At 40.8% G+C, this 25720-nt stretch overlaps 1 protein-coding gene across 7 annotated transcripts in view; it reads right to left on the bottom strand.

Annotated features, from left to right (window-relative positions):
* The window catches only part of C5H18orf54 (chromosome 5 C18orf54 homolog), a 31836-nt gene that overhangs the window by 5774 nt on the left and 342 nt on the right, over positions 1-25720 (bottom strand). For 3 of the 7 annotated variants that reach the window (XM_027817739.3, XM_027817738.3, XM_007055327.4), the window contains exons 2-6: positions 24300-24626; positions 19613-20392; positions 16323-16473; positions 14187-14295; positions 328-459 (exon numbers count right to left, since the gene is read on the bottom strand). In XM_027817739.3, the coding sequence (XP_027673540.2) occupies positions 328-459; positions 14187-14295; positions 16323-16473; positions 19613-20392; positions 24300-24576 (1449 nt within the window). In that variant the 5' untranslated portion in view covers positions 24577-24626. Of the gene's footprint in view, positions 1-327; positions 460-14186; positions 14296-16322; positions 16474-19612; positions 20393-24299; positions 24629-25538; positions 25689-25720 lie in introns of those variants that run through there. The other 4 variants (XM_043546546.1, XM_027817743.2, XM_043546544.1 and 1 more) reach the window with 3 other exon arrangements.

The following is a 25720-nucleotide window of genomic DNA, read 5'->3' as shown; positions in this document are numbered from 1 at the left end:
CTGAGTATCAGGAAAAAACTTCCTAACATGGAGCTCCATTAGGTTTTCTCAACAGAACTGGTATGAGTTGCACCACTTGCGACAGCGTTACAGTAGACTGGATAGAACAGTAGAAAAGCTACTTAGGGAACAATACTACATTGTCAAGTATATGGACTAGAAGACAAAATAGGTCTTTATCTCCACCTTGAATGAATATGGGTAACTGTGGTCACATTTTTGTAGGCTGGCTGGAATTCTAGCCTTTACAAGTACTGTCCCACAGAAAAATTAGACAGGATATTAATATCAATAAGACCCAATGTAAAAAAGAAACTGATTGCTTACTTTTTTAAATTCATCATTTTGTTCAGCAGTTTTATTCTGGTTAAAGCTTTCATGAACTGCTTGTAGGTTGAACAACATTAGCTTTAAAGCTTCAACTGGCCCATGGTGGTTACCGCCAGAAAAGGTATTTTCCTAAAACCAAAAAGCAGAAAGATTTTTGATCTCGCAATAAAACAAGAGCTATAATATTTTAAAAATCAGACTTGCTACTTTTAATTTTTCTTTAGGACAATTTGATAATTGTGACCTATGTGGATTTTCCACTACTTTTTTATCAGTCTATAGAAATAGCATATGGAGGGCCTCATTCCCCACTACATCAATTGTATGGCACTGTAGCCCATGGAACCAACGTAGATACAGTGCAGTAGATCTTGAGTAACAGAGGGTATGTCTACACTGCAGTTAAACACTCACAGCTGGTCCGGGTTTGCAGGGGTTGGCAAAGGGGCTGTTTAATTGTGGTGTAGGTATTTGGATTTGGGCTGGAACCCAGGCTCTGGGACCCTCCCAACTTGTGGGGTACCACAGTCCAAGCACCAGCCGGAGCCTGAACATTTACACTACGATTAAAGAGCCCCATAGTACGAGCCTACTGACATGGGCCAACCACGGGTGTGTAATTGCAGTGTACACATTCCCACGAGGTGGAATCAGGTCTAGAAATGATAAAGGAATATAGGAATTTGTCTGACAGCAAGTTGGTAGAGAGATCATGCTTTTAGTAGGTCTTGATTTTATTTGATAGATGTTACACTAATAATGAACATAGCTGGGCACACACAAAAATTCTTAGCTGACAACTCCAAATATCAATTTTAATAAAAAATACGATAAATCCAGAGCCAAACTCAATCCCACATTCACCCATAACACGCACACCATATGTTCCCCAACACTTGGAAAGCAAACACCTTGGAAAAGAGTTGTTTAGAACCTGAACTGTGAATTTCCACATTTTCTAATTTTGAATGTTTACTTTTAGAATGGACATCAGTAGCTTAAGAACAAATATCACCTCTGTTTGAAAATTATTTGCCTACTTTTGTTAACAAGTAACACTTCAGATTACTATAGTTGAAAGATGAGAGGAATTTTTTTTAAATTGTGATTTATAAGGAAAAGCTATGAAACTAACTACAGAGTTATCTTTGCACGGATTTTTTCCCACACTATAGATGCGATAAAAACACAAAATATATAGGAATGACAGAGTAGGTTGCAGCTGGCCTGGGAGTGGCAAAACATGTGAAAGGAAGCATAGAGTCAAATATAGTAAAAATCTTAAATGAATCAAACTGTATCATAGAATCTCTATGGGAAGAAATTCCTTGCGTGAGTAATAGAAGTTTAGCAGTAGGAATATCTACGGACCATCTGACTAGGATGGTGACAGTGACTGAAATGCTCAGGGAGATTGGAGAGGCTACAAAAAACAGAAAACCCAATCATAATGAGGGATTTCAACTATCCCCATTTTCACTGAGTACATGTCACCTCAGGATGGGATGCTGAGATAAAATCTGTAGGCACCATAAATGACTGCTTCTGGGAGCACCTTATCCTGGAACCTACAAAGGAACAGGCAATTCTTGATTTAGTCCTAAATGGAGCACAGGATCTGGTCCATGAGGTGAATATAGCTGAACCGCTCAGAAATCACTACCATAACAATTAAATTTCACATCCTTGTGGGGACGAGAAACCCCCACAGTAGCATTTAAATTCAAAAAGAGGAACTGCACAAAAATGGGGAAGCTAGTCAAACGAACAGTTGCAAGAACGACATGCCTGTAAGCTCCATGGAAACGATTTAAAAATAATCATAATAGAGGCTCACATTAAATGTGTGCCCCAAATAAACAGCAGGAGGAGGACCAAAAAAAAAAAAAAAAAAAAAAGCCACTGTGGCTAAACAGCAGAGTAAAAGATATGGTGAGGCAAAAAGGCATCCTTTTAAAAACTGGAAGTCAAATACTACTGAGGAAAATAGAAAGGAGCATAAACTCTAGCAAGTCAAATGCAAAAGTATAATTAGGCAGGCCAAAAAAATTTGAAGAGCTACTAGCAAAAAGACACAAAAAGTAATAGCAAAAAAAACGTGTAAGTCCATCAGAAGTAGGAAGCCTGCCAAACGCAAAGCTGGCACTCAAATTCACCCAGCTTAGTATTTAGACTTCTAGCATTTGTAAACAAGCACTTATAATATTTGTCTATATTTAGTTGTCTGCCTTTGTGTGATGTAATTGAATGGGACTCTTTCGTTTGACTGTTTCTCTTCAGTTTCTACATGTCCTTTATCAACTCCTTTCCTCTTTACTGGCATATAAAGTATCCCCTTTAATAAATCCAACCTCAACAGCTTTCTCTGTCCGATCTGTACGCTCTTCTGCACCTGTCAGCTTTCCCCCAGCCTTTAGTTTAAAACCTTCTCTATGAACTTTTTAATTTTACATGCTAGCAATCTGGTTCCAATTTGGTTTAAGTGGAGCCTATCCTTTGTGTATAAGCTCCTCCTTTCCAAAAGGTTCCTTAGCTCCTAATAAACCTAAATTCTTTTTCCCAACACATCATCTTATCCACACATTGAGACCCTGCAATTCTTTCTGTCTAACTGGCCTTGCGGCTTGCGTTTGGGATGACTGGAGAATAGCTAACGTGATGCCAATTTTTAAAAAATTGGCCATTGTTGGAAGACAGGATGCTGGGGTAGATGGACCATTGGTCTGATCTGGTATGGCTGTTCTTATGGCATCTTAGTTGTTTCTGTTTGACCTTACCCAGATTCCTCACCAGATTAGGTACAGTCATTTTACTGCCAGTATCGCCCTATCATTGGTACTGGCATTAAAATTTCCTCTTGTTGTCCATTCTCCCACCCTCTGTTGTTCCTTTCTCCATTGCTCTATCATCTTTTACTTGATTTTCCTCCTGATCTACATTCGGCTCAAGTGTGGATATTACATGAGCATCTCCCAAACATCTCCCCTAAATTCCTTATTTAAAGCTCTTTTAATCAGTTGTGCCAGACTTCAGCTGAGAATTCTATTTCCCTCCCTATTTAGGTGGAGTCCATCCCATGAGAACAGTCTTCTGTCAGGGAATGTCTTCTAGTGGTCGAACATTCCAAAGCCCTCCTTATAGCACCATTGCCTAATCAACTGTTGATCATCATAATCTTGCTTTGCCTTTGCTCTCCTCCTCTAGGGACAGGTACAATCCCACTGAACATAACCTGAGCCTTCATTTACGCGCCCTCTCCAGCCTGGGGTAGTTTTCCAGCAAGACTCTAGCAATATCATTTGTTCCCAAATGAATGAATCTGTGGATTCTTTACCACTGCCATAAGGACCCTCTTCAGTCTCAGATCCACATCCTATCTGCCGGGAGCTAAGATACAACACACCCTTCTGTTCTCTGGATCAGCTCTGGTGACAGGCCTGTCTATTCTTCTTAGCAGGGAGTCCCCAATTACGTAGACCTGCCTCTTCCTGGTGTTGGTGCAATTCTCCGGCCTTCCCCCTCTGTTCTTTCTGGCTACAAATCTTCTTGTCCTTTGTTCTTATTTGCAATCTTCTGAGAGTCATTCTCTATCTTCCTGGGGCTCCAAATTCTAGCTTTCCCCTCTTTTTGTAGGACTAGCCTCTCTTCTCCCTTGCTCTTCCATCTTTTATTACTGCTTGCCTCTCACCTTCATTTCCAAACGCAGTGAACCTGTTCCTCAGCTCTATTTTCTTCGCTAGCCAGTCTTTTCTGCTGCCTTGTTCTCAAAGTCACATGCTTCGACAGGCCACTTTCTTCATCCAGAAGTTTATCCTCTCAGTATTTTTGTCCAGCATGCATCTTCAAGTCTTCAGTTTTCCCTTCAGCCTCCTCTCTCCTTCCCTTCATCATCTGCTCAAATCCCCTTCTAAACTCAACCATTATTTCTAGCTGCACCACCAAACCTCAGATCCTCACTTCCATCAGATCTATCAAGCGGCACTTCATACAAACGAAGCACCTTTCAGGTACCCTCTCCAGAATGATGTACATCCTGCAGCTTCCACAGCAAGTTGTCTTCATTGTTTCTTCCATTCTTTAGGTCTTTGTAGCTGTCACAGCCTCCTAAGCTCCCATAAACAACAAGCAGAACAAAAAACCACGCACACACACACACACTAGACACGCCCTCCCCCAAACTCCCACTATAACTCTCCAGTTTTCACAGCTCCGTTTGATGGCTCCTCTGCCTCTGGTTAGCCAGTTGGCTGCCTTTATATGTTTGTTGAGAGAACCATGTTTGCGTGTGTGTGTTGAGAGAAGCAGAGCATTAGATCACAGCTAAACCTTGACTGGGGGTAGGGCTTGCCTAGCTATCATCTAATGCTCAGCTTGTCTCAACACCCTGCCCCCTACCAAACTTTACAAACTGAAAACAAACCACCGAGCAAAGACATACTCTCAAGAACTCATTCACTGCCCCCAAGAAACTGAGGCCTGTCTCCTTTTTCCAACAACAGATCTCCACTCAAACTCCTGTTTTCACCATTGTTTGCTGGTTCCTGTGCTGCTACTCCTTTGGATGAACAACGCAGATGAGTATACATTAATCAACTCCATCCATTTTGCCCTTTGAAATTCAGCAAGAGGAGGTGAGGAGTAAAAAGCAGAAGAAAGGAGTAGATGTGATTCGGAATATCACCTGGAGGTATTTGAAATTGAGGGGAGGTGTGAACACTGGATCAATTATCCAAAGAGGACCGGGAGAATGTCACCTCATATGTAGATGGGGAGGCGGTGAAGATGAGGAGGTGTCACCTCATAAGTAGAAGAGGAGGTGACTGAGCAGACTGAAAGTGTTGAAACTCATCCAGGAAATGGGTTTCAAGACTAATAAAGAGAAAGCCCAACTAGTGCAAAGGAGAGTGAATTATTTGGGGGTGACCCTAGGGGAACAAGGAATTCAGGTAGATCAACAAAAGGTGAAATCATTAATGAATTTACCAAGGCCAGAGGATTCTCATACGTTGAGGGTGATATTAGGAGGGTTTAACTATTTAAGGAAACAGCTGGAATTTTGCCACTATAACTGGACCCTTGTGGCGTTTACTAAAAAATAAAATAGAATGGGAGCAGGGGCCTGAACAAGAAAAAGCTTTCTGTAATTTAAAACAAGCCTTGATGCAAGCTCCAGCATTGAAATTCCCAGAAATAAACAAGCCATTTGTGATTAAGTTGGCAGCAAGCCAACGAAGTCTAGCAGCGGTACTGATGCAAGAAACTGACAGAAAGTTAATACCGGTAGCACATGAGCCTAGAAAATTAACCCCTACGGAGCAGCAGTTTGGGATCTGTGAAAGAGAATGTTTAGCTGCTGTGTGGGCCTGTAGTGGGGCAGCTGCCCCATTCCTGCAGAACGGGATAGAAGCAGCCCTGGAGAGGGCTGTGGCTGGGACAGAGAGTGAAAACAGTTGAGGGAGTAGTTGACCACAGCTGTGGCCAGCTCAATTAGGGCCCAGCTGGCCCTGACAAGAGGGCTGTGGGCCAGAAGCTGGAGGAGTCTCACTCTAGCCCTGGAGTGGGAAGGGCTAGCTACCTGAGAGGAAGGTACCTGAAGCAGAGCAGTGCTGGGGAATAGAGCAAGGGAGCTAGGGAACTCCAGCCTGCTAAACCCCCAGGCTGCAGGCCTTGGTGAAGGCCTATAAAGGTACTGAGGCTACACAAGTGCAGCCTGGGAATAGGCAGAGGCAGCTGGTCCTAACCCCTTTGCCAATGATAAATGGCCATTACAGACTGCAGTCTGCCCCAGTGAAAGGGGGCTAGATGACTGACAGTAGCCACTGAGGTGAGGTGGGCTTAGGGGGTTGGGGGTTCCCCTGGGAGGGGAGACCCAGAGTGTGGGGGTACTGCTGGGGCAGAACCCTGAGGTAAAGGGAACCCGAGTCTGGGGGGACACGGGGCCAGCGGCAGGCGAGACACCGGCCTGCAGAAGGGCACTCTATACACTGGAAAAGAGCTAATTCCCAGATGACCAGCAGGAGGCACCGCACCGGTGAGGAGTCACTTCGCTACAGGGCCATTGAAGCTTTTGCTTTGACGACTGGCACAGTCCCTGTTATAATACCAACACCTGACTCTCCCCTGAAGTATATTTTAATCAGGAAAACTGCAGGGAAAAGGAGTATCACATACCATGATGGCCCAGTGGACCTTGATGTTAACTAGCAGAGATGTTACATATGAGAACAACAAACAAGCAATGATGTTACCATATGCTCTCCTTATGAAAGGAGAGGAGCATGAATGCCCACTTCCAGAAACTGAACCAAAGTTAGCTGAAGAAGCACCCCTGGCAGATGAAGTGTTAAACCTTGGAGAAAAAGAGGTTTGGTTTACAGATGGTAGTTCATACCATGAGAACACTAAGAAATATATGGACTATACAGCTGTACAAATTGATGGGGAAACTATTTCTGGTTCTAGGAGTGTGACCTCAGCTCAGGGAGCAGAGGTCAGAGCTCTTAATGATCTGATTACACAGAAAAATAATGTTGCAGACTGTCTTTATGTGTATTTGGATTCAGACTTTGTGGTACAAGGACTGTTATACTGGATTGGGATTTGGAAAAAGATCATTGGGAAACAGCTGAGGGGAAACATTTGGTCCAAAAAGAGGATTGGAATATCTACCTATAATTGGTTGAAAACCCAGGAAAATTAAGAGCAAGACATATTAAAGGTCATCAAAAGCCAGAAGGGAATGAAAAATATTGGAATGATAAAGCAGATGCTTTAACTAAATTAGCAGTAAAGGAACCTTTGGGAGTTATGGTAGTTAGTAGTCAAGCCATAAAACAGGAGGTTAAACCTGAGGAAAGATGGGGAAACTGGAATATACAAGGTGATATGTGGTGAATAAGAAAACAGAGGTAAAGTGGGTACCTGACAAACTTCAAAGAGAAGAGATTAAAAACCTGTGTCACTGTATGGCCCACCAAGGATACTCTCTTTAAAATAAAACAAATTGGAATATGGCCTATGGTGTGAAAGCATGTAGAAAACGTTGTTAAAAATTGCATAAGGTGTGCAACAGACAGAAATAGACCACCGAATTCGGGACCCTTGTTACACCAAAGAATTGTGGGGCCATGGAGTAGAATACAGGTTGATTATACTGATAAACTGCCTAAGACACAAGAAGGGAAATCAATATTTGTTAGTGATAGTAGATTCCTTTTCTGGATGGGTGGAGGCAATTCCCACCAGAAAACATACTGCAGAAACCACTGCCAAAAAGTTGTGCAAGTAGTGTTTAGTAGATATGGAATTCCAAAAGTAACTGTGTCATAAATATAAAGGGAAGGGTAAACCCCTTTAAAATCCCTCCTGGCCAGAGGAAAACTCCTCTCACCTGTAAAGGGTTAAGAAGCTAAAGGTAACCTCGCTGGCACCTGACCAAAATGACCAATGAGGAGACAAGATACTTTCAAAAGCTGGGAGGAGGGAGAGAAACAAAGGGTCTGTGTCTGTCGGTATGCTGCTTTTGCCGGGGATAGACCAGGAATGGAGTCTTAGAACTTTAGCAAATAATCTAGCTAGGTATGTGTTAGATTATGATTTCTTTAAATGGCTGAGAAAAGAATTGTGCTGAATAGAATGACTATTTCTGTCTGTGTGTCTTTTTTGTAACTTAAGGTTTTGCCTAGAGGGATTCTCTATGTTTTGAATCTAATTACCCTGTAAGGTATCTACTATCCTGATTTTACAGAGGTGATTCCTTTACTTCTATTTACTTCTAGTTCTATTAAAAGTCTTCTTATAAGAAAACTGAATGCTTTTTCATTGTTCTCAGATCCAAGGGTTTGGGTCTGTGGTCACCTATGCAAATTGGTGAGGATTTTTACCAAACCTTTCCCAGGAAGTGGGGTGCAAGGGTTGGGAGGATTTTGGGGGGAAAGATGTGTCCAAACTACGTTTCCCAGTAAGAGTTTGGTGGTGGCAGTGGATATTCCAAGGACAAAGGATAAAATTAATTTGCACCTTGGGGAAGTTTTAACCTAAGCTGGTAAAAGTAAGCTTAGGAGGTTTTCATGCAGGTCCCCACATCTGTACCCTAGAGTTCAGAGTGGGGGAGGAACCTTGACAAATTGATTCAGATAATAGGCCACATTTTGTAAGAGGAATAATTAAAAGTTTATTAAAAGCCTTAGGAATAAAGCAACAACTACATATTCCCTGTCATCCTCAATCGTCAGGGAGAGAAGAAAGGATGAATCAAACTATTAAATAAGCTCTATGTAAAGTAGTACAAGAAACTGGCAAAGACTGGGTCGATAAATTGCCAATGGTGTTGATGGCAATCCGAACTAGCGATCAATTGGGTACTGGCTAGGAGATTGTGGAGTCCTTTATTGTACCCAGAAGAGGAGGTATCAGTTACCCAGTGGGTAAGGGAGTTACTAACATAACTTAAGAGAGTGGAAAACGGAATAAGAAAGCGACAAGAACTTTTAGGGCAAGTGATCAATAAAATTGAATTGCTTGCAAAATTATAAAGTGATACATGATTAATGCAATTAATTATTGTATCAAGAGGGGGGAATGTTGGGAGATATGTATATACACACACACACACACTGTGATTCATATATCCATGTAATATCTATAGGTCATGGAGGCCTGGTATGAATGATGCGTGCCAGACATGAATGCGTGCGTTTCAAGTTAGCAATCGAAGCAAGGACTTAAGGTTAAGGACTATTAGATCTCTTTCTGCAAAAACAATCTTATGTTTCAAGAAAAATATGGAAAATCATCAGAAAAGGAAATAACACCAGCTGGACTGATTATTAAATTGTATAAGAATTGTAGGAAATTGCATGACTCGGATCACGGTGGCACACCCAAGATTGTCTCTTTGTTTACTAGGCCTTCTACCTGCACAAAATTCCAAAGGCAAAGAACTCATGACACAAGGGAATGGACTATAAATGGATGCCTATGATTTCTGCAAATCAGAATGACTTATTGATCCAGAGATCCGTTTGGATATAGGTGTGGTTTTCATCGGCTCCCCGCATCTTCTGATCTTATCCTGATGGAAGGAACCTTGACTGGCCATCAGGACCATTCTGACCTTTGGACTCTGGTATACTATGTTTGGGGTGTGAAGGTGGAGCGAATAAGGTTTGTTTTGTAATCAATAAAGAGCATTTAGAGTATTATATACCAACACCGTGTCCGGTGTCTGCTTGCTCCCCAGCCCATAGGGAGACCTCAATTGCGGGTCTAACACTCCCAAGCTACGAGTCAAATGTTGAGATGATTAATGCTTTTAGAGGAACTTTCTTCCCCAGGGATTCTAATTTTGCGACTCTGCTAGACAAAAAAGACAAGGAGGAGGAAATGGTAATCCATGACACTTCAGATTTTATATTCCAGCAATAAGACATACATATTCGGAGTCCAGTTTATATACTCCTATCCCTAAGGCTGGCCCTACATCCTGTGAACTCACTTCCCCCCCCCCGCTTCATATGATGTTACTCCTAAGAACTGTGAGGTGCGATGTTACAGTAGAAGCTCTGTCTCTTCATCCACACACTCAAATTTTGCTCAAAGAATTGTAAGACCTCTGCCAATACTAGTGGCAGAAGACTTAGACAGATGAGGCTATGCAGAAAAATAATTATTTTGCTGAAATTGTGTAATTGTTACAAATAAGTTTATATGTTAGACTAATTGTTTAAGAATGATTAATCGTGCGCTATAAACTTTAAGTACAATATATCAGTATTTCAAATGACATTAGAATTCTCTGATAGCATGAGAATTCCTTAAAAAAAGGCCTCCTCACTCCAGATTTTGTGTTTCCAGGGTGGAGGGGGGCAGGAAAGCAAAAATTTAGCACACACAGGCATATAATAATGTAGACCTCCAGTATTTTTAATAAGTTTGTTAATGAATTTAATAAGTAATAAGAGTGAAATAAACTTTTACTCAGTTCCCCAAAGGGTGACAGTTCTGCAAATTATTGTATTTATAAGGCCTTGTCCGCCTTGGGGAAGTAGAAGCATGTAAATGGGGAAGGAACTACTTTTGTATTTGTGCACTTTTGTAAGTCATAGGACAGCTGGTAATAAATTATGACCAGGAACAGACTCCAGTGTTTCAGGTGAACAGCTGAGACTCTTCAGGGGGTTGAGAACATCTCCAGTTATTTCCTCAATGTTACTTATTTGGGAAAAACAGACTCATGGGTGTGACTAAGAAACAGTGCCCTAAAAGGAGAATCGCAAAAGTGGACCCAGAGTCAGACTGATATCACTTACTCATGATTGGGCAATGCTGTTGGGGTGACAATCTTGTGATCCTCTGATCCGATCAGATAATTACAGGCAAGGGCCTATGGGATAATACCAGCCCAAGTTTCACTCATAAAAGACCAGATAAATGAGGAAGAAGTTCACCACAATGACAACTCGAAGGCGGATAGTCCTATTGCACAGTTTCAGAGTAACTGCACCTGCATCCCCTCCCTCCGTAGTCCAATCCAGGAGTGTCAAGTTAGGTGCTAGGTCTCCAGCTATCACTTATCTCTGATCCACTTATCTCTGATCAGGAATCCCTGCCCCATTACTTTCTGACCAAGGGTTTTAAGGCTTCATAGATCCCTGCCTTACAGTTGGATATACCCAGCAAACCAGTCTAACAGCGAATGTCTGCGTGTTGCTCTCTCTCTGAGAACTATGAACAGCATATTGCCAGGAGTTACAAGTTACCACACAGCTCTTTCTAGGCAAGCACATTTATTCTTAAGATAAAGTATTACTGAGAAAATATTAAAAATAAACAGATTTAAACACACCAGGAGCTACCCATTAGTCTTCTGGCAGCCTAGTAGGCCACAGTCTTTCCAATGCTTCTGGAAGGGTTAGGGCTCCCCTTGAACAGAAGGTCCTATCCATTTGCTTGCAGAAAGAAGGCCCCATATCAATTCAAGCTCAACTTTTTATACCAAAAGCCCTTTCTTTGTTTGAGACTCTGGAAAGCCAACTTTGAATCAGTATACGCAAACACCAGGTGGTGCTTCTCCGGAGTTATTTAACAATCTTCAGGGTAAAACACCCCACACTGCTTTTAGGTAGTAAAACCTTTTTGTGGTAACCCTGCCCTATGGAGTAGAACACAATCGTACATAAGCCATTCATAAATTTGATACAATAGCCCCCAAAGATACTGCATGGGATTGCAATATCCATCACAACTTCTACTTCCCCTTCCAAAGAAAGTAGATGGAGACATTGCAGCCTGAGAACGTCAGTACCCGAGCCAGAAGACATTGCCTGGCTCCCCAAACTACAGTTGCTAACTGACTCTGAAGCTTTACAGACAAGCAAACTAAAGAGCAGACACTTTTTCTAAGAAATTTTATTCTTTTTGTCTCCTTAACAGGACATTTGAACACCAGAACAGGGACACCTGCTAGGAAAAAACTGTCCTAGCTTTTTTCGAAGTGGATATGTTTGTGTAGCTGGTAATAGCATGTGCATATAAGCCCATAGTGTAAGTTATCACTGGGTACTACTTAACCTAGGATCAAAGCAAATTATAGATCTTTAGGAGTCACCTAGGATATATAAAGATTTGATATATTTAAAGATTTAACCTAATCTTAACCAATTCTTTCCATGTTAGGGAGTGTTGGGTCTAAAGAAACTAGCAAACCAGGAAGATGGTCTTCTCAAAGACCACGGCACCTTCCTCTTGTGTAAGGTACCAGTTTAGTACAGATACTTACTTGTGGGGGAATTCTGTGCCACTGAGCATGCACAATTTGTGCAGAAATTAATGTGTTTTGTGCAGAATTTCCTTTTCCACAACAGAAATAGGCTGCAGAGCTGCTGGCTACCACTAGGGGTTACTGAACCCACCACAGCACAGCTTGCAAGTAGAAGACACTGCTGCGGGGAGGGCACTGGAGGGATCCAGGCAACTGCAATTCTCAACATGCCCTGAAGGAAGGAAGCAGCATGTAGGAAACTCCACACAAACCCAGGACCCAGCATCAGGCTATTTCTCTCTCTGGATCCCTGGGCTCTGGGGGAGATGGGTAGGTATGTCTGGACTGGCGGGGCTGTCTGGCCACAGCTGAACTCTGAGGGGTGGGGCACAGGGGGTGCATGTGAGTGTCTGGGCTGGGGGCCATCCTGAAGCTGGGCTGGGGGGGGGGGGGCAGGGGTGTGGGTGCCTGGCCCCCCTACTGGGCTCTGGGGGGAGGGGGAAGAGAAACAAGAACTGAGTTGTTGTAGGGGTTTCCTCAACTCTATTTTTTTTGTGTCTGTACTGTTACAGTCATAGTTGCGGATAGGTATTTTGAAATAAATTACCAAAATAATTGAAACTGGCATTATTATTGAGTGTTATTTTGACAACTAAAATATGCAGAATTTTAAATTTTTGGGAGCAGAATTCCCCCAAGAGTAATAGATATAATCCTTACATCAAACTTTGTAAAGAAAACGATTTAGGAAAGACCTGGTCATCATATAAAACAACATGAAGATGTTCTTTTTTCAGAGATTCCAAAAAGGAATGTTGGGATTTGTTAAAGTCACAAAAGCTAGAACATAACCTCCCCCCCGCAAAAGAAAAGCTCTACATGTGTCCTTAAAACGTCAGCGAAAAACATGTGTAGTTGGGAATGTTTTGTAGAAAACCTTTATTTCTTAAATGCAAGCACACAAGTGAAATGCAAATATATGTTAGTATAGTTTCTAATGTAAATTCCTAATATCACTATAACACGATTCAATGGCTGAAGCCAGACAAATTCAAATTGGAAACAATGCATAAATTTTTGATAGTCAGGCTAATTAACCATTGGAATAGCTTCCCAGGGGTCAGCATGGATTCTTCATCACTGACCATTTTTAAATTAAGATTGGATGTTTTTCTAAAAGATATGCTCTGGGAATTATTTTGGAGAAGTTCTCTGGACTGTATTATACAGGAGATCACAAAGGTCCCACTTCTGACCTTGGAATCCATAAACTGTTTTGTAAATGGCAAAATGCTGTATATACCAACATGGAATATAATGATCTCGCTAACTTGATTACTAATACAAGAACTTATTTATATACAGAACATTTATTAACACTGCGTTAGGAAACAAAAAACAGAAAGGGTTCAGTTAACAAAAGTGAGACTGAAAACAACAGGAATGTTTTCTTTAGTGAAGAGATGAATATGAAGGGAAACTATACAAAATAATGATCTAGAGCAGTGGTTCTCAATCAGGGGGTATGTGCACCCATGGGGGTACATGGAAGTCTTCCAGGGGGTACATCAACTCATCTAGATATTTTCCTAGTTTTATAACAGCTGTGGAACTCAACTGATTGACAAAAGCTATTACTGAAGCTAAGAGATTAGTAGGATCAGATATTTATACGGATAATGATACCTCCACCATTTAGTCACTTCAGATAGGAAAAACATTAAAATGTAGGATAGAAAATTCAAGCAAGTAATGAAACAATTACTATTATCAAAATAGGTTAAGACCAGCCGCTATTTATTTGCAATCCTTGATCATGGAAAGGTCAGAATGTAGGGTTTAATCATTAGAATTATGTGACTATTTAAAGCCATTACAATTTTTCCTTTTGCTGTTAACTCATTATTAAAGCTAGAACAGAAACCAATTACAAGTGTTCCTCATGCTACTATTTATTGGTCTTATGTACTTTTGATGCCCATGTTAGCACATGCACTAGAATCAACTTACAGAACTGTAAAGTCTTATGATTTCCTTTAAGCTACTACTATAAGCAAGAAATATTACAAGATAGATATAATTCAGCTTAACCTACCTGATTGTCATTATTTAAACAGTCTTCAAGGAATTCATTAACCATGTTAGCCTTGGGGGATTGTAGGGCGTTCTCATCTTCCTCACAGTGTACAGGTACTGGAGGTTTGCTAAACAAAAAGTTAAACATGCAATTGAAAGTATGAAACAGCTTTACAAACTCAAATTGCTATAAGATACATTCACATGTCATTGGGACTAATGTTTCATATGCTTATAAAATATGCAGATAATAGGCTGGGAGAGGTTGTAGAGGATAGGATTAGAATGATCCTGATAAATTGTAGAATTGCTCTGAAACCAACAAGATGAAATTAAATAAAGACAAATGCAAAGTACGGAACTTAAGAAAAAAAAAATCAAATTCACAATATGAAGTGGGAAATAACTGGCTAGGTAGCAGCACTGCAGAAAAGAATTTGTGGGTTATAGTGGGTCACAATTTGAAGTTTAGTCAACAGCGTGATGCTGTGGTGAAAAAGATGCTGGGGTGTAATAAGAGGTATCATACATAAGACACGGAAGATAACCGTTCCGCTCTACTTGGCATAGGTGAGACCTTCAGCTGGAGTACTATGTCCAGTTTTGGGCACCACACTTAAAAAAACAAAGAACTGGAGATAGAGAGGAGAATAACAAAAGTGATAATATGTTTCAAAGACATGATCTAGGAGGAAAGGTTGAAAGAACTGGGCATGTTTAGTCTAGAGGAGAAGAGGCTGGGGAAGGGAACGTAAGTTTTCAAATATATAAAAAGTTGTTTTAAAAGATGACCATGATCAATTGTTCTCCACGTCCACCGAGGGTAGGACAAGAAGTAATTGGCTTAGTTTGCAGCATGGGAGAGTTAGGTTAGATATTAGGAAAAATCTTTCTAACCAGTTAAGCAAGGGAATAAGTTACTTAAGGAGGTATGGAATCCCCATCATTGGAGGTTTTTAAAAACTAGTTAGACAAACCCTCAGGAATGGTCTAGGTATACTTAACCCTGCCTCAGCGTGCAGGGATGGAGTAGAGGACCTCGTCAGGTCCCTTCCAGCCCTACATTTCATGCCTAGGATTCCATGCCTACCCTAGCCAAAATGTGATTCAACACAAGTTCAATTCCACCACTGGTACTGATTGGTGCAGACAGGGTTCACCTCTTTCCACCATTGATGATTAAGTTCCACTTTTTCCTGTGTAGACAAGACCTTCATAGTCATTTTAAAAAAGGAGGGGGTGTAATGGGAAGGAAGATAAGATATTAACATTTTTTACTATAGCTTTCCACTATACCGAATTCATTCTGCTCCCTATATTTGGAACAATACCCAATTACCAATGCACCAAAAATCTTCACTTTCCTCCTTCAAACAACTCATCAAAACATCCTATTTATATTACAGACCTCATTTCCTGGGTTAGCTAATCCTCCCCGACTTCATTTTCACATCAAAACATTTAAGTTTACTTTCCCCTACAGTGTAGGTCAAATTATTTGGTCCTGTAGAAGACAATCCTTTTTTTACATCCAGGACTACTCCAAACACCCAGCCCAAGAATCTAGACACATATTTGAAGCTGTCCAGGAGCCTTCACAGCTATCAACTGTTCCCTCCTTAAACAAATGTCAGTGTGTTGCCTTACATCAAAACTTTTCCTGCACTAACAAAATTTACAAAACTAGGGATCCAGAAATAGATCACTGTGGGTTTAGTTAAAGTAGAAACCTAATAATTGATAAAATGATTGAACAGGAGACAGTAGTGTACCACCTCATATTATAAAATATCCAAATCTTAGCAATTCAAGCTGCATCTTCTAAAAACACTCCCTTCTCCTTCCTTAGCATTTTTATGTGAGAAAATCATGCTTATCTAAAATATTCTATAGCAATGGTTCTCAACCTGTGGGCTGCTTGCAGTCCAATCAGCACACAGCTGCAGTCCATGTGACATCCTCAGGGCCATACAGGTGTGGGGGTGTGTGTGTGTGTGTGTGTGGCCCACATAACACAGAGAGCTGCATATGCAGCTCACGATGGTAAATAGGTTGAGAAACACTTATCTATAGTATACACAACACATATACTTAGGCAATGATACACTTTCAAGAACAAATTGTTTTAATGGTTATTTTTGTTTAGTTTACTCACAAAGCAACTGGCACATTTTCCCATGATCTTTCTGCTTCCAGTATATCTACTGTACAAGGGCTGCCATCATTTTTCAGAGCACTTGATAAATTCTCAACAGAAGACTCTAGAGTTCTCTTTGCCTTCAAGATAAGCAACTCAATCTGGTCATCTAAAAACACAACACAGCATCATCACCAGTTACTATTCACTACGATTCTTCAAGTCAGCAATTTCACTTTCATTATTACGTGATACTGTTCAGACTTAGTCTAAATGATTTGTAAGACGCTGGAAATAGTCTGTCCTCTTTCACAGACATTATTGCCAAAATTTTCAAAATGTGGTGCCTAAATTTTGCTTAAATAGGAAATTAAGCCTCTTAATATGGAACTATGAGGCTAACTCTAGGTACCTATTTTTAAAAATCTTGCCATATGATTTTATAGAACAAATAGTCCTCTATTCCAAGCTGTAAGTTCCCAGAAAGGAATCAAATACCGCTCTTCCCAACATAAAATACATCCCAGAAGATAAAATAACCTCTACAATAAACAAAAACCCTCTAGCCTTCAACCCACCTCAACACATAGGGAAAAGATTATCTTGTATTATACCCTGAAGATTAACAGATCTGGTGGAGTGGGAAGAGAGAATTCCAAAAGTTGAGTATCCCTCTCAAAGAACGCCCCGCTAACAGCTGTCTCCTCTTTATAGTAGGGGACAGCATCAGTGCCTCTGCTGATCTTTATTGTGGCTGTAGGGCAGGGATCGGCAACCTTTGGCCTCCGGCCCCTGGCGGGCCGGGCTGGTTTGTTTACCTGCCACATCCACAGGTTCGGCCGATTGCGGCTCCCACTGGCCACGGTTCGCCGTCCCAGGCCAATGGGGGCTGCGGGAAGTGGTGCGGGCCAAGTGATGTGCTGGCCACTGCTTCCCACAGCCCCCATTGGCCTGGGACAGTGAATCGCAGCCAGTGGGAGCCGCGATTGGCCAAACCTGTGGAAGTGGCAGGTAAACAAACCAGCCAGGCCCGCCAGGGGGCTTACCCTGGCGGGCCACGTGCCAAAGGTTGCCGATCCCTGCTGTAGGGTATATTATTGTTCAATTGCACCATCCGCGTCAGATGTGAATTGAAGGAAAAATTAACATAGCCACAGCCTTTCCATGCAGTAGGATGTTTCCTTCCATAACTCATTTATAGAATACAGCATTTAAGATTCCTTAACTTTATAAAGCCCTCTGATATTAAGATTTTCATTTAATCAAATATATGTCAATATTCAGGATTCTTAAGTGGCTGGCAAATAGGTCTTCATAGTGTTACATAATAGGCACTTCAAGAAGTTCTGCTTGCACATACACACACCATATGTAATTACATACAAAACCTGCATTAGTTAGATTGCAAAGTCAAGCACTCAAAAATTAGGAAGCGGCAGATTTACGTTTTCATGTGCAACCCTAATTCAACTACCTGTCCAACCAGCCTCTGGACTGAGTGAGGTAGGGATCCTGTGGGGGAAAAAAAAAAAGGTATGTGATCATCTAATTAAAAACTGCATTATAATACGTATACGCAAAGGGGTGAAAACTAAAGTTATGCAGGCATCTGTAAATCTGACATTTCCTAACTTCTGAGTGCTTGACTTTGCCAACTAAAATAATGGTTTTAATTAGATTTTATAGAATTTCCAAGGTTTTTTTTTTTTTTAAATAAATCTAATCCCAACCATACATTACCAGCAATGTGAATGCTGAATCCTCAACACTGCAACGCAGACTTCTACCCCTTGAGCTACCTGACTAACCACATTAGCTAGCAACAGGAAAAAGCTGTTGGGGGTGGGCTACTGGCACCACATGCTGGGAGATTTTTTAATAGAGTCTAGCTCAGCAAGCTGCCCCCCACCCTGGGAATTGAAAGAGCTCCTGTTCCACATGGTGCTCCCAGGGAGGATCGGAAACTGGGAACAAACTCGTTATGGGGTGAGCTCGGCTTTCTCATCCCCTAAAGAGTTGAGGGAGCTACTGCCCCATGTTATGCCCCCTGCAGGGATAGGGCACTGAATCCTTTCCCCCCGACTCTGCAAATGGGCACAGTAATGTCCAGCTCCCTCCATTCTCTCCTACTACAGCTGGTCACAGGTATTCTCAGTGCAGTATCTGCTTCTGCTGTTTGGGAGAAACTGGCAGAAGCTGGTCACAAAGGCAAACCAGCTAGAAGTGTGAAGTCAACATGCATAAGTTAAAACAGTGTAAACCCTGTATGGATACTCTCATTTAGGAGTAAAGTGCCCTTTGTTCACTCTAACTTAGGGGGATGTTAGTATTATGGACTCTACAGTGGTACAGCTATAGCGCTGCAGCTGTGCTACAGTAGCACCATAGAGTAGACGCTTTCTAGACCATGAGGTTTTTCCTGTCTCTGTAGTAAATCCACCCCCTCAAGAGGCGGTAGCTAGGTTGACTGAAGAATTCTTCTTTTGATCTAGTTGTGTCTATACCAGGACTTAGGTCAACTTAACTATGTCTCTCAGAGACATGAATTTCTCACACTCAGTGGACTGACGTATCTAGGTCAACCTAAATTTTGGATGTAGACCAGACCTTAACCCTCCCAGATTAACTTACAGTGTACTAAGCCCACTTTACTCCTGAATGACAGCACTCATTGGATGGGTGGGTGAGGTTAAATACGTACTAATTTATACATATTGACTTCAGAACTTTAGTTGATTTACCTTAACTTTACTGAGGGCTTGTCTTCATGAACACTACACTGGTGCAGCTGTAGCGATGTAGTGAAGACCTCTCATTGTAGTTAATCCACCTCCCCGAGAGGCAGTAGCTATGTTGAGGGCAGAAGCTCTCCTGTTGACATAAAGAAAAGGAGTACTTGTGGCACCTTAGAGACTAACCAATTTATTTGAGCATAAGCTTTCGTGAGCTACAACTCACTGCATCTGATGAAGTGAGCTGTAGCTCACGAAAGCTTATGCTCAAATAAATTGGTTAGTCTCTAAGGTGCCACAAGTACTCCTTTTCTTTTTGCGAATACAGACTAACACGGCTGTTACTCTGAATCCTGTTGACATACGGGGAGTTACATAGGTATAACTATATTGCTCAGGAGCGTAGATTTTTCACCACTCCCCCACGTAGGATAGGTGTGAATAGTCTTACTGTGCAGTGGTTCACACTGCGCAATATAAGAGGAGTATGTTCTGCCATGTGTGACTAAAAGAGTAACACTTTGCATTTAACATTCTCAAGAAACATTCAAAACAAATCATGTGTAATGCAGTTACCTCTGAATGGCTGTTTGGACTGTCTTGAGAGATCATTGCCAGGTTGGAAGTCTGCACTTGGTCTGACATATCGGCAATTTCCTGTTACTTTACTGTCACCTGTTGGATCCAGATAACTATTTTGTTCAAAAGAATTGCAGTCCAATTTATCCACAATGTGGCATTTTTTCAGATTCTCACACATTTGTGAAGAGGAAAATTCATCTTGTATGTTAAATGTCTGAATAAAACTTTGATTAGCTGAATCAGATAAAAGGTTATGACTCTTTAGCCAGATTGGGTACTTGAAATCAGGAATACTACTTATCCCCGACACATTCAAGTCAGACTTATGGCTAGTAAGCCACCTTGGATAATTCTTGACAGAAATGGACTTAGAGTGTTGTTGAAAAAGGCAATCCTCTGTATTTTCTTTAGAAAATACAGAATTATATTTGTGAGATTTATACACATTGTGTTTCTCTTTGTCAATGTCTCTGTAGTGATTTCGATTATCCACAGCATTGCCATTGTCTTGGAAACCAAAGTCTTTTTCAACATCAAATGAGGAAGTTTGATAAGCATAGAAGGGAGATTTTTTCAGTGACTTCCTAATCCACTTCCCGCTTTGAAGCCCTGACCCAGAAGGTATCCTGTGGATAAAAGGCAGTGATCCATCTGCTGGAAATGCTAGTAGATCATCTGTGGTGAGACTAATCAAGTCTGGGTCACAAACAGTTTGTCTTATAAAAGGTGAGGCAATGGAGTTGAGTTTTACTTGCTGGTTAAAGTCCTCCAAAGCTGAAAAACAGAGAAACCGTTTTTATATATTTTCCTAAATTTAAAAAAATTAAAACCATGTACTTGAAAAACCTGTGATAAATACATTTTTACATTACAGTTCTTTTACTAAATTACAATGTGAATATTGTGGACTGATGTTTCAAAGCATCATAGTCGATCAATTCTGACTCCACTTCTCTCAAAATATTGGTGGCAAAAATGAACAAAATAAAGTATTTAAAACTTTTGTCTTACTCCCCATGAGTCAAGATACTCATGTTATGCCTGTGGAACTCTAGAGGGGGGTGGTTTTGTGGGAAATCTAGCATCTTCTTTCTGCTGTTTATCTGATTCATAAAACCAAAACGGTGCACCAGAGAAGTATTTTGACTTCAGTGCAGGACTATAAATGGCAGCATATTTCAGACATCACCTGGATTGGAGGCATTATTGATCTAGCCATTTCGTTTGATGCTCTGACCGGGGGTGCAGGAGGGGGCTCCAGTGGGGACAGAGGACTCCCACAGCCCTCTCTCCCCACAGCAGCACCTGAGGCGGGGAGTGGGAGGAAAAAGATGCCCCCTCCCTGCTGCAGAAGCTCCAGGGCTAGGGCCACAGGATAGACACCCCTCCCTGGGCTGGTCCAGGCCAGGGCTGGATTCAGGTCAGGGGAGGGACGCTTTGGCCAGTCCGAGCGCAGCAGAGTTGGGGCTGGGGGAGGGGCGCCCCAGTCTTGGCCGGTCTGGGGCCGGGTGCCCTCCCCCAGCAGGTTCCCCGGGTGGGTTCCCTAAGCATCCATGCAGCGCTAAGAAGGCGGCTGCACAACTTACAGGGAACTTAGATACCAACGTAAGTTTGTACTATAGACCAGGGCTGAGTGCTGTATTTTCAAAGAATTGCTTTCGTATATAAACATTTGTGTACCTAAAAATCTGTGTAATGCATGTGTACAGCTGACCATTTTGCCCATAATACATTTCAAATGACAATTTACAGGAGGCACAGAACTCACAAGATGCTGAAACCTTTTCAGCAATTAGCTTTTTAATTTTAAAGTTTTATTGGGACACACAATACAGCTAAAAGAAAAGGAGTACTAGTGGCACCTTAGAGACTAACCAATTTATTTGAGCATAAGCTTTCATGAGCTACAGCTCACTTCATCAGATGCATTCACTGGAATACAGCTAACTACTTTTTGATGTACAAATGTTGAACCCCTACAGAGAGTGCCCAAATTGCTATCACATGTAAATTGTAGCTGTTATCACATTATGTAGCACCACAAGTGCACATGGAGTCTCACAGACATAAGACAGTCCCTGGCCCCCCAAAAATCTTACAACATGAATACTGGAGGATCTAGTGTCAGCAAAAGAAACAGACTTGTCCAATTTTAGGGCATGCCTTCAAGGTTAGACATTTTTCTAATACATCTGTAATATTTCAGGCAGAGTACTGACTGTCACCTATACACAAATATTAAAGCTGATTCCCTGTCTATCCCAAAGTGCAGCAAGTATATTAGAAGAGAAAAGTAGAATTGAAAGGACAAGACAATAGCCTGCAGCTACAGAACCTGAGCCTGTGATCGTACTAGAACTCACAAGATATGCAGGGTCAGAATTCTGTCTTTTTGAAGAGATTTCTAAAACTGAGATTCTGATGGCATCATTAAAATGTATTTTACTTTCCTAGCCAAATTCCATTTTAGGTATTTTTACTACCCAAAATCTTCCACCAATTTCAGCTGCGTAATATATTAATCTACTGTGTTAAACACATCCAGTCTTGCAAATGTATAACGTGCAGACATGCTCAGTAAAGCATCAATGAGGCTCAGTGCAGGATTGCAGGCTCAGTTTGTAAAGTGCTTTCAATATATAAAGGAAAGAGAAAATATTTTTTTAAAATAGAAAAAGTTGTTTTTAAGCAAGCACTAGAATCACAAAGCTATTAAACAAAAATATCAGCCTTACCTAACCATAAACAAACTGCATGCTACTAAAATGGTTTCTCTCACACCCACACATCTCCAGATGTTTCTGACTAGAGTTTTTGGTGGTGGTTAAAGTTAGTTGATAGCCAATAAACTTGTGTTAACTAACACAGCTGTAAAGGCTAATGCAACACCTTTACAAACATTTGTTCCCAGTCATGGTGCAGCCTATGGTTCAGACAAAAAACTCTAGTTCAGATAAAGTAACAAGTGACCCCAACCATCTGAACTGATAATACCATCAGCACCTAAGAGGTGCTCAAGCAAATTAGTTTTATATAATTCTGATGTTACTCTAGGAACAGAAATTGAATCCTTGTCAAGATCCAAGTTTAGGCACTGATTTACAATATTATGTTCTATACATGCACATCATATATTGTGGAGATGATTTATATTTAATCAGCTGCAGAGCAGTAAGTTTATTCCTGTACCTATGACTGTGTCATCAGACCACAAATCTATTTCCCCACAGTGATGTATTCTAACATTCTTAGCCTCTGATTAGTTCCAAACATCAGTTACTCATTTAGTCATTCCACCAAAATTTTTTCCTCTTTTCCCCCCAAAATGTAGAATTTTCCATAAAATGACACCTGCTTAAGATCCAGGACATGCAATATTCAATGTGGTATCACAGACATGTTTTCTATTTTTAAAATAGCTTTAAGTCCATTGTGTCACAGTGACATATGCAATCTGATGAGTTTTGTTGAAAAGCTGGAAAGTATCCTTAACACTAGCTTTTGGCTAAGAGCTCAATCTCAGATCTAAAAAACACTTTTTTTTGCAGGGGAGGGGGGGTGTCCAGAAAGCTATTTGAAATTTGATTTCCACTAAGCTTACCACTGTTGGACTGATAGTAACTAAAAGCACTACAGATCAACAGATACACAAAAGTAGACCCAATAAAACTTCATTTTTTAAAAAGTGAGAGCTTCAATCCTGCAAACATGCACATCTTCACTTTAAGCATTAGTAATGTGAGTGGTATTACTCACATTCTCAGTTTTAAGCAGGTAAGTAAGTGATGCAGGATTGGGATCTAAAACAGTGCTTTCATATATAATGTGTGGCATATATAGAACAAACAGTGGTTTTATTCACTCCCGTGGTAAGACCTGCACTATATTTATGTATTTGCCAATAACAGCTATTCCAAACTCAGCCAGAGTTTAAGGCCAAAATGGACCACTAGATCACGTAGTTAGTGCCTGTATATATTACAGGCCACAAACACACTAAACCTAACAAATAAAATTAGACCAAAATTCTGTAGCCTCTTTGTAATACACCACTCCAGCGGTATTCCACCTTTTACTTATATTTACTTATGATTTCAAATCTTAAGTTATTATTTACAAAAGTTTCATTTAATCTTTAATATGAAGTAAAGAAGTAAGTAGTAAACAGCACAGTATGAAAGTGCAGTTTCACGCCAGCCAAGTTTGCAGTCCAGGAGATCCAGTTCCTTTATATACCTAAAAACTTGTACAGACAGGAGATGAAACTGAGGAAGTGTAGTAGACTTCTTCCACTTCCACCATACATCTCTAATTTCAAATTTACATGGTTTTATTTTTTAAAAAGATGTAAAAATTCATTTTTACTGAAGACTATTACAGAGAATGAGAAGTATTACTACCTAAGCACCATTTATTACACAATATGTGCTTAGAATTTATGTAGCAAATATTCATTAAATCAAATAGATAACTGATCAGTGTTAAGACTTTTTGACAGATTCAAATTCCAAAAAGGAATTTAAAAAAGTTTCAATAAGAGTATCTATAGCCATACATAACAAACAAGAATAGACTGAAAATGTAAAAGATGACAGAACCAGTTCATGAGATGTTCTCTTTAAGAGAGATATCAAAATATTAAACAAAACCACAATTTAAGCTTCATTTGCAGGAAACATACCGTATTTTTGTACAGAACCATACTCTGCTGACTTATCTTTAGGAGTACTCTGACCTATGCAGATTTTTCCAGTGCTTACTTCTGAAGACATAAGACTTTGATCAAAATCTTCAATATAGGCCTCTAAAGCCTGAGATGCAGAGTTGTATACCTTGTCTTTGTATTGAATTGAGCCGTTTGAGTAGGAGTTACTACTGTTAAGGCTGCAGCTTGCTAGGAGAGAAGACACAGTAGATTCAGGCAAGTAAATGCTGTCTTTTTCAAACGAGCATGCCATGGCTTTTATCCAAATGTCTAATGGAACCTCTTCTCATCTTTCTGAAGAGTCTGAGTAAAGAAATAAAAATATAATCAATCACCTCTCATGATGTCCTCTCATACACTGTACTTCCAAATCAAGCATCTGTATGTTTATTAATTTCCAGTAAGAGTTTCACCAATTTTGATAGCTGCACTATTTAAAAGCTAACAAATTCCATTCAGCTCTAAGCCAGATATTCAATCTAGCTACTGACCTCATAGCTTTACAAAAATAAAAAAAAATGTTTATGATTTATGCATGTATGAGTAGGCAATAACAGAAAAACAAAGGCATTCAAAGCACAGAACAAAAATAAGTCTGCATCTGGACAGAGAAAAGTGAACAAATCTGAGTGTTCATATGCAAAACGCACCTCATATGCTGTGCGGACACCACACTGTTAAACTAGCTTTTTCCAAACAACATTTGGTACTGAAAGATCCCGACTAACCCCGGTTTAGCAAGAGGGGCATTTAGCACATGAAGAGATTAAAGTCTGCCAGATCACTGCCTTCAGCTGGAACATCCCAAAATGTCAGTCTATGACATCACAGCTAGCACAGAAAACCCCAAAAAATAACAGAACAAAATTGAAGAGATTAGTAAAAATAGTTTTAACAGTATAAGCAAGTGGTTCAGTTGATCAAAGTGATAAAAGCACTATCATTGCAGGAAGTCAAGAACAGTTTAGATGCAACAGTACTGGGAACGGTGTATTAAAGAACCCTGCCAACTACAGGTGTGGGTGACATTGGACAGCCATTGGAAGAGCTTTTCCTGTCTATGCAATTACAAGAAAGCCCCTTTAAACTGGCTTGGTTATAACAATCCCATGGGTTGACATTTACTGAAGGGTCATAAACCTAGACTAGTACTAAAGGCTGACGCTGGGATTTTCAAAGAAGCCGAAAGGAATTAAATCCCATGAAAATAGGCACCTAGCTTCCGTAAGCCTTGTTGAAGATCACAGCCTCAGCCAACCTGGTCACCCCACAGGAGGGCAGGGCTGTTACCAAGCTCCGACCCCCAACGCCCGCCCCCCGCGGAGACCTTCCGCCCCACTGCCCGCTCCGGCCGGGGAGACTACAATGCTGAGCCCAGTGGGGGGCTCGGACACCCC

The sequence above is a fragment of the Chelonia mydas genome, chromosome 5, assembly GCF_015237465.2.
Source record: "Chelonia mydas isolate rCheMyd1 chromosome 5, rCheMyd1.pri.v2, whole genome shotgun sequence".
In the NCBI taxonomy this organism is placed as follows: domain Eukaryota; kingdom Metazoa; phylum Chordata; order Testudines; family Cheloniidae; genus Chelonia; species Chelonia mydas.
Note: the sequence above shows the minus strand (reverse complement) of the source record. Positions and strands in the feature narration are given on the sequence as shown.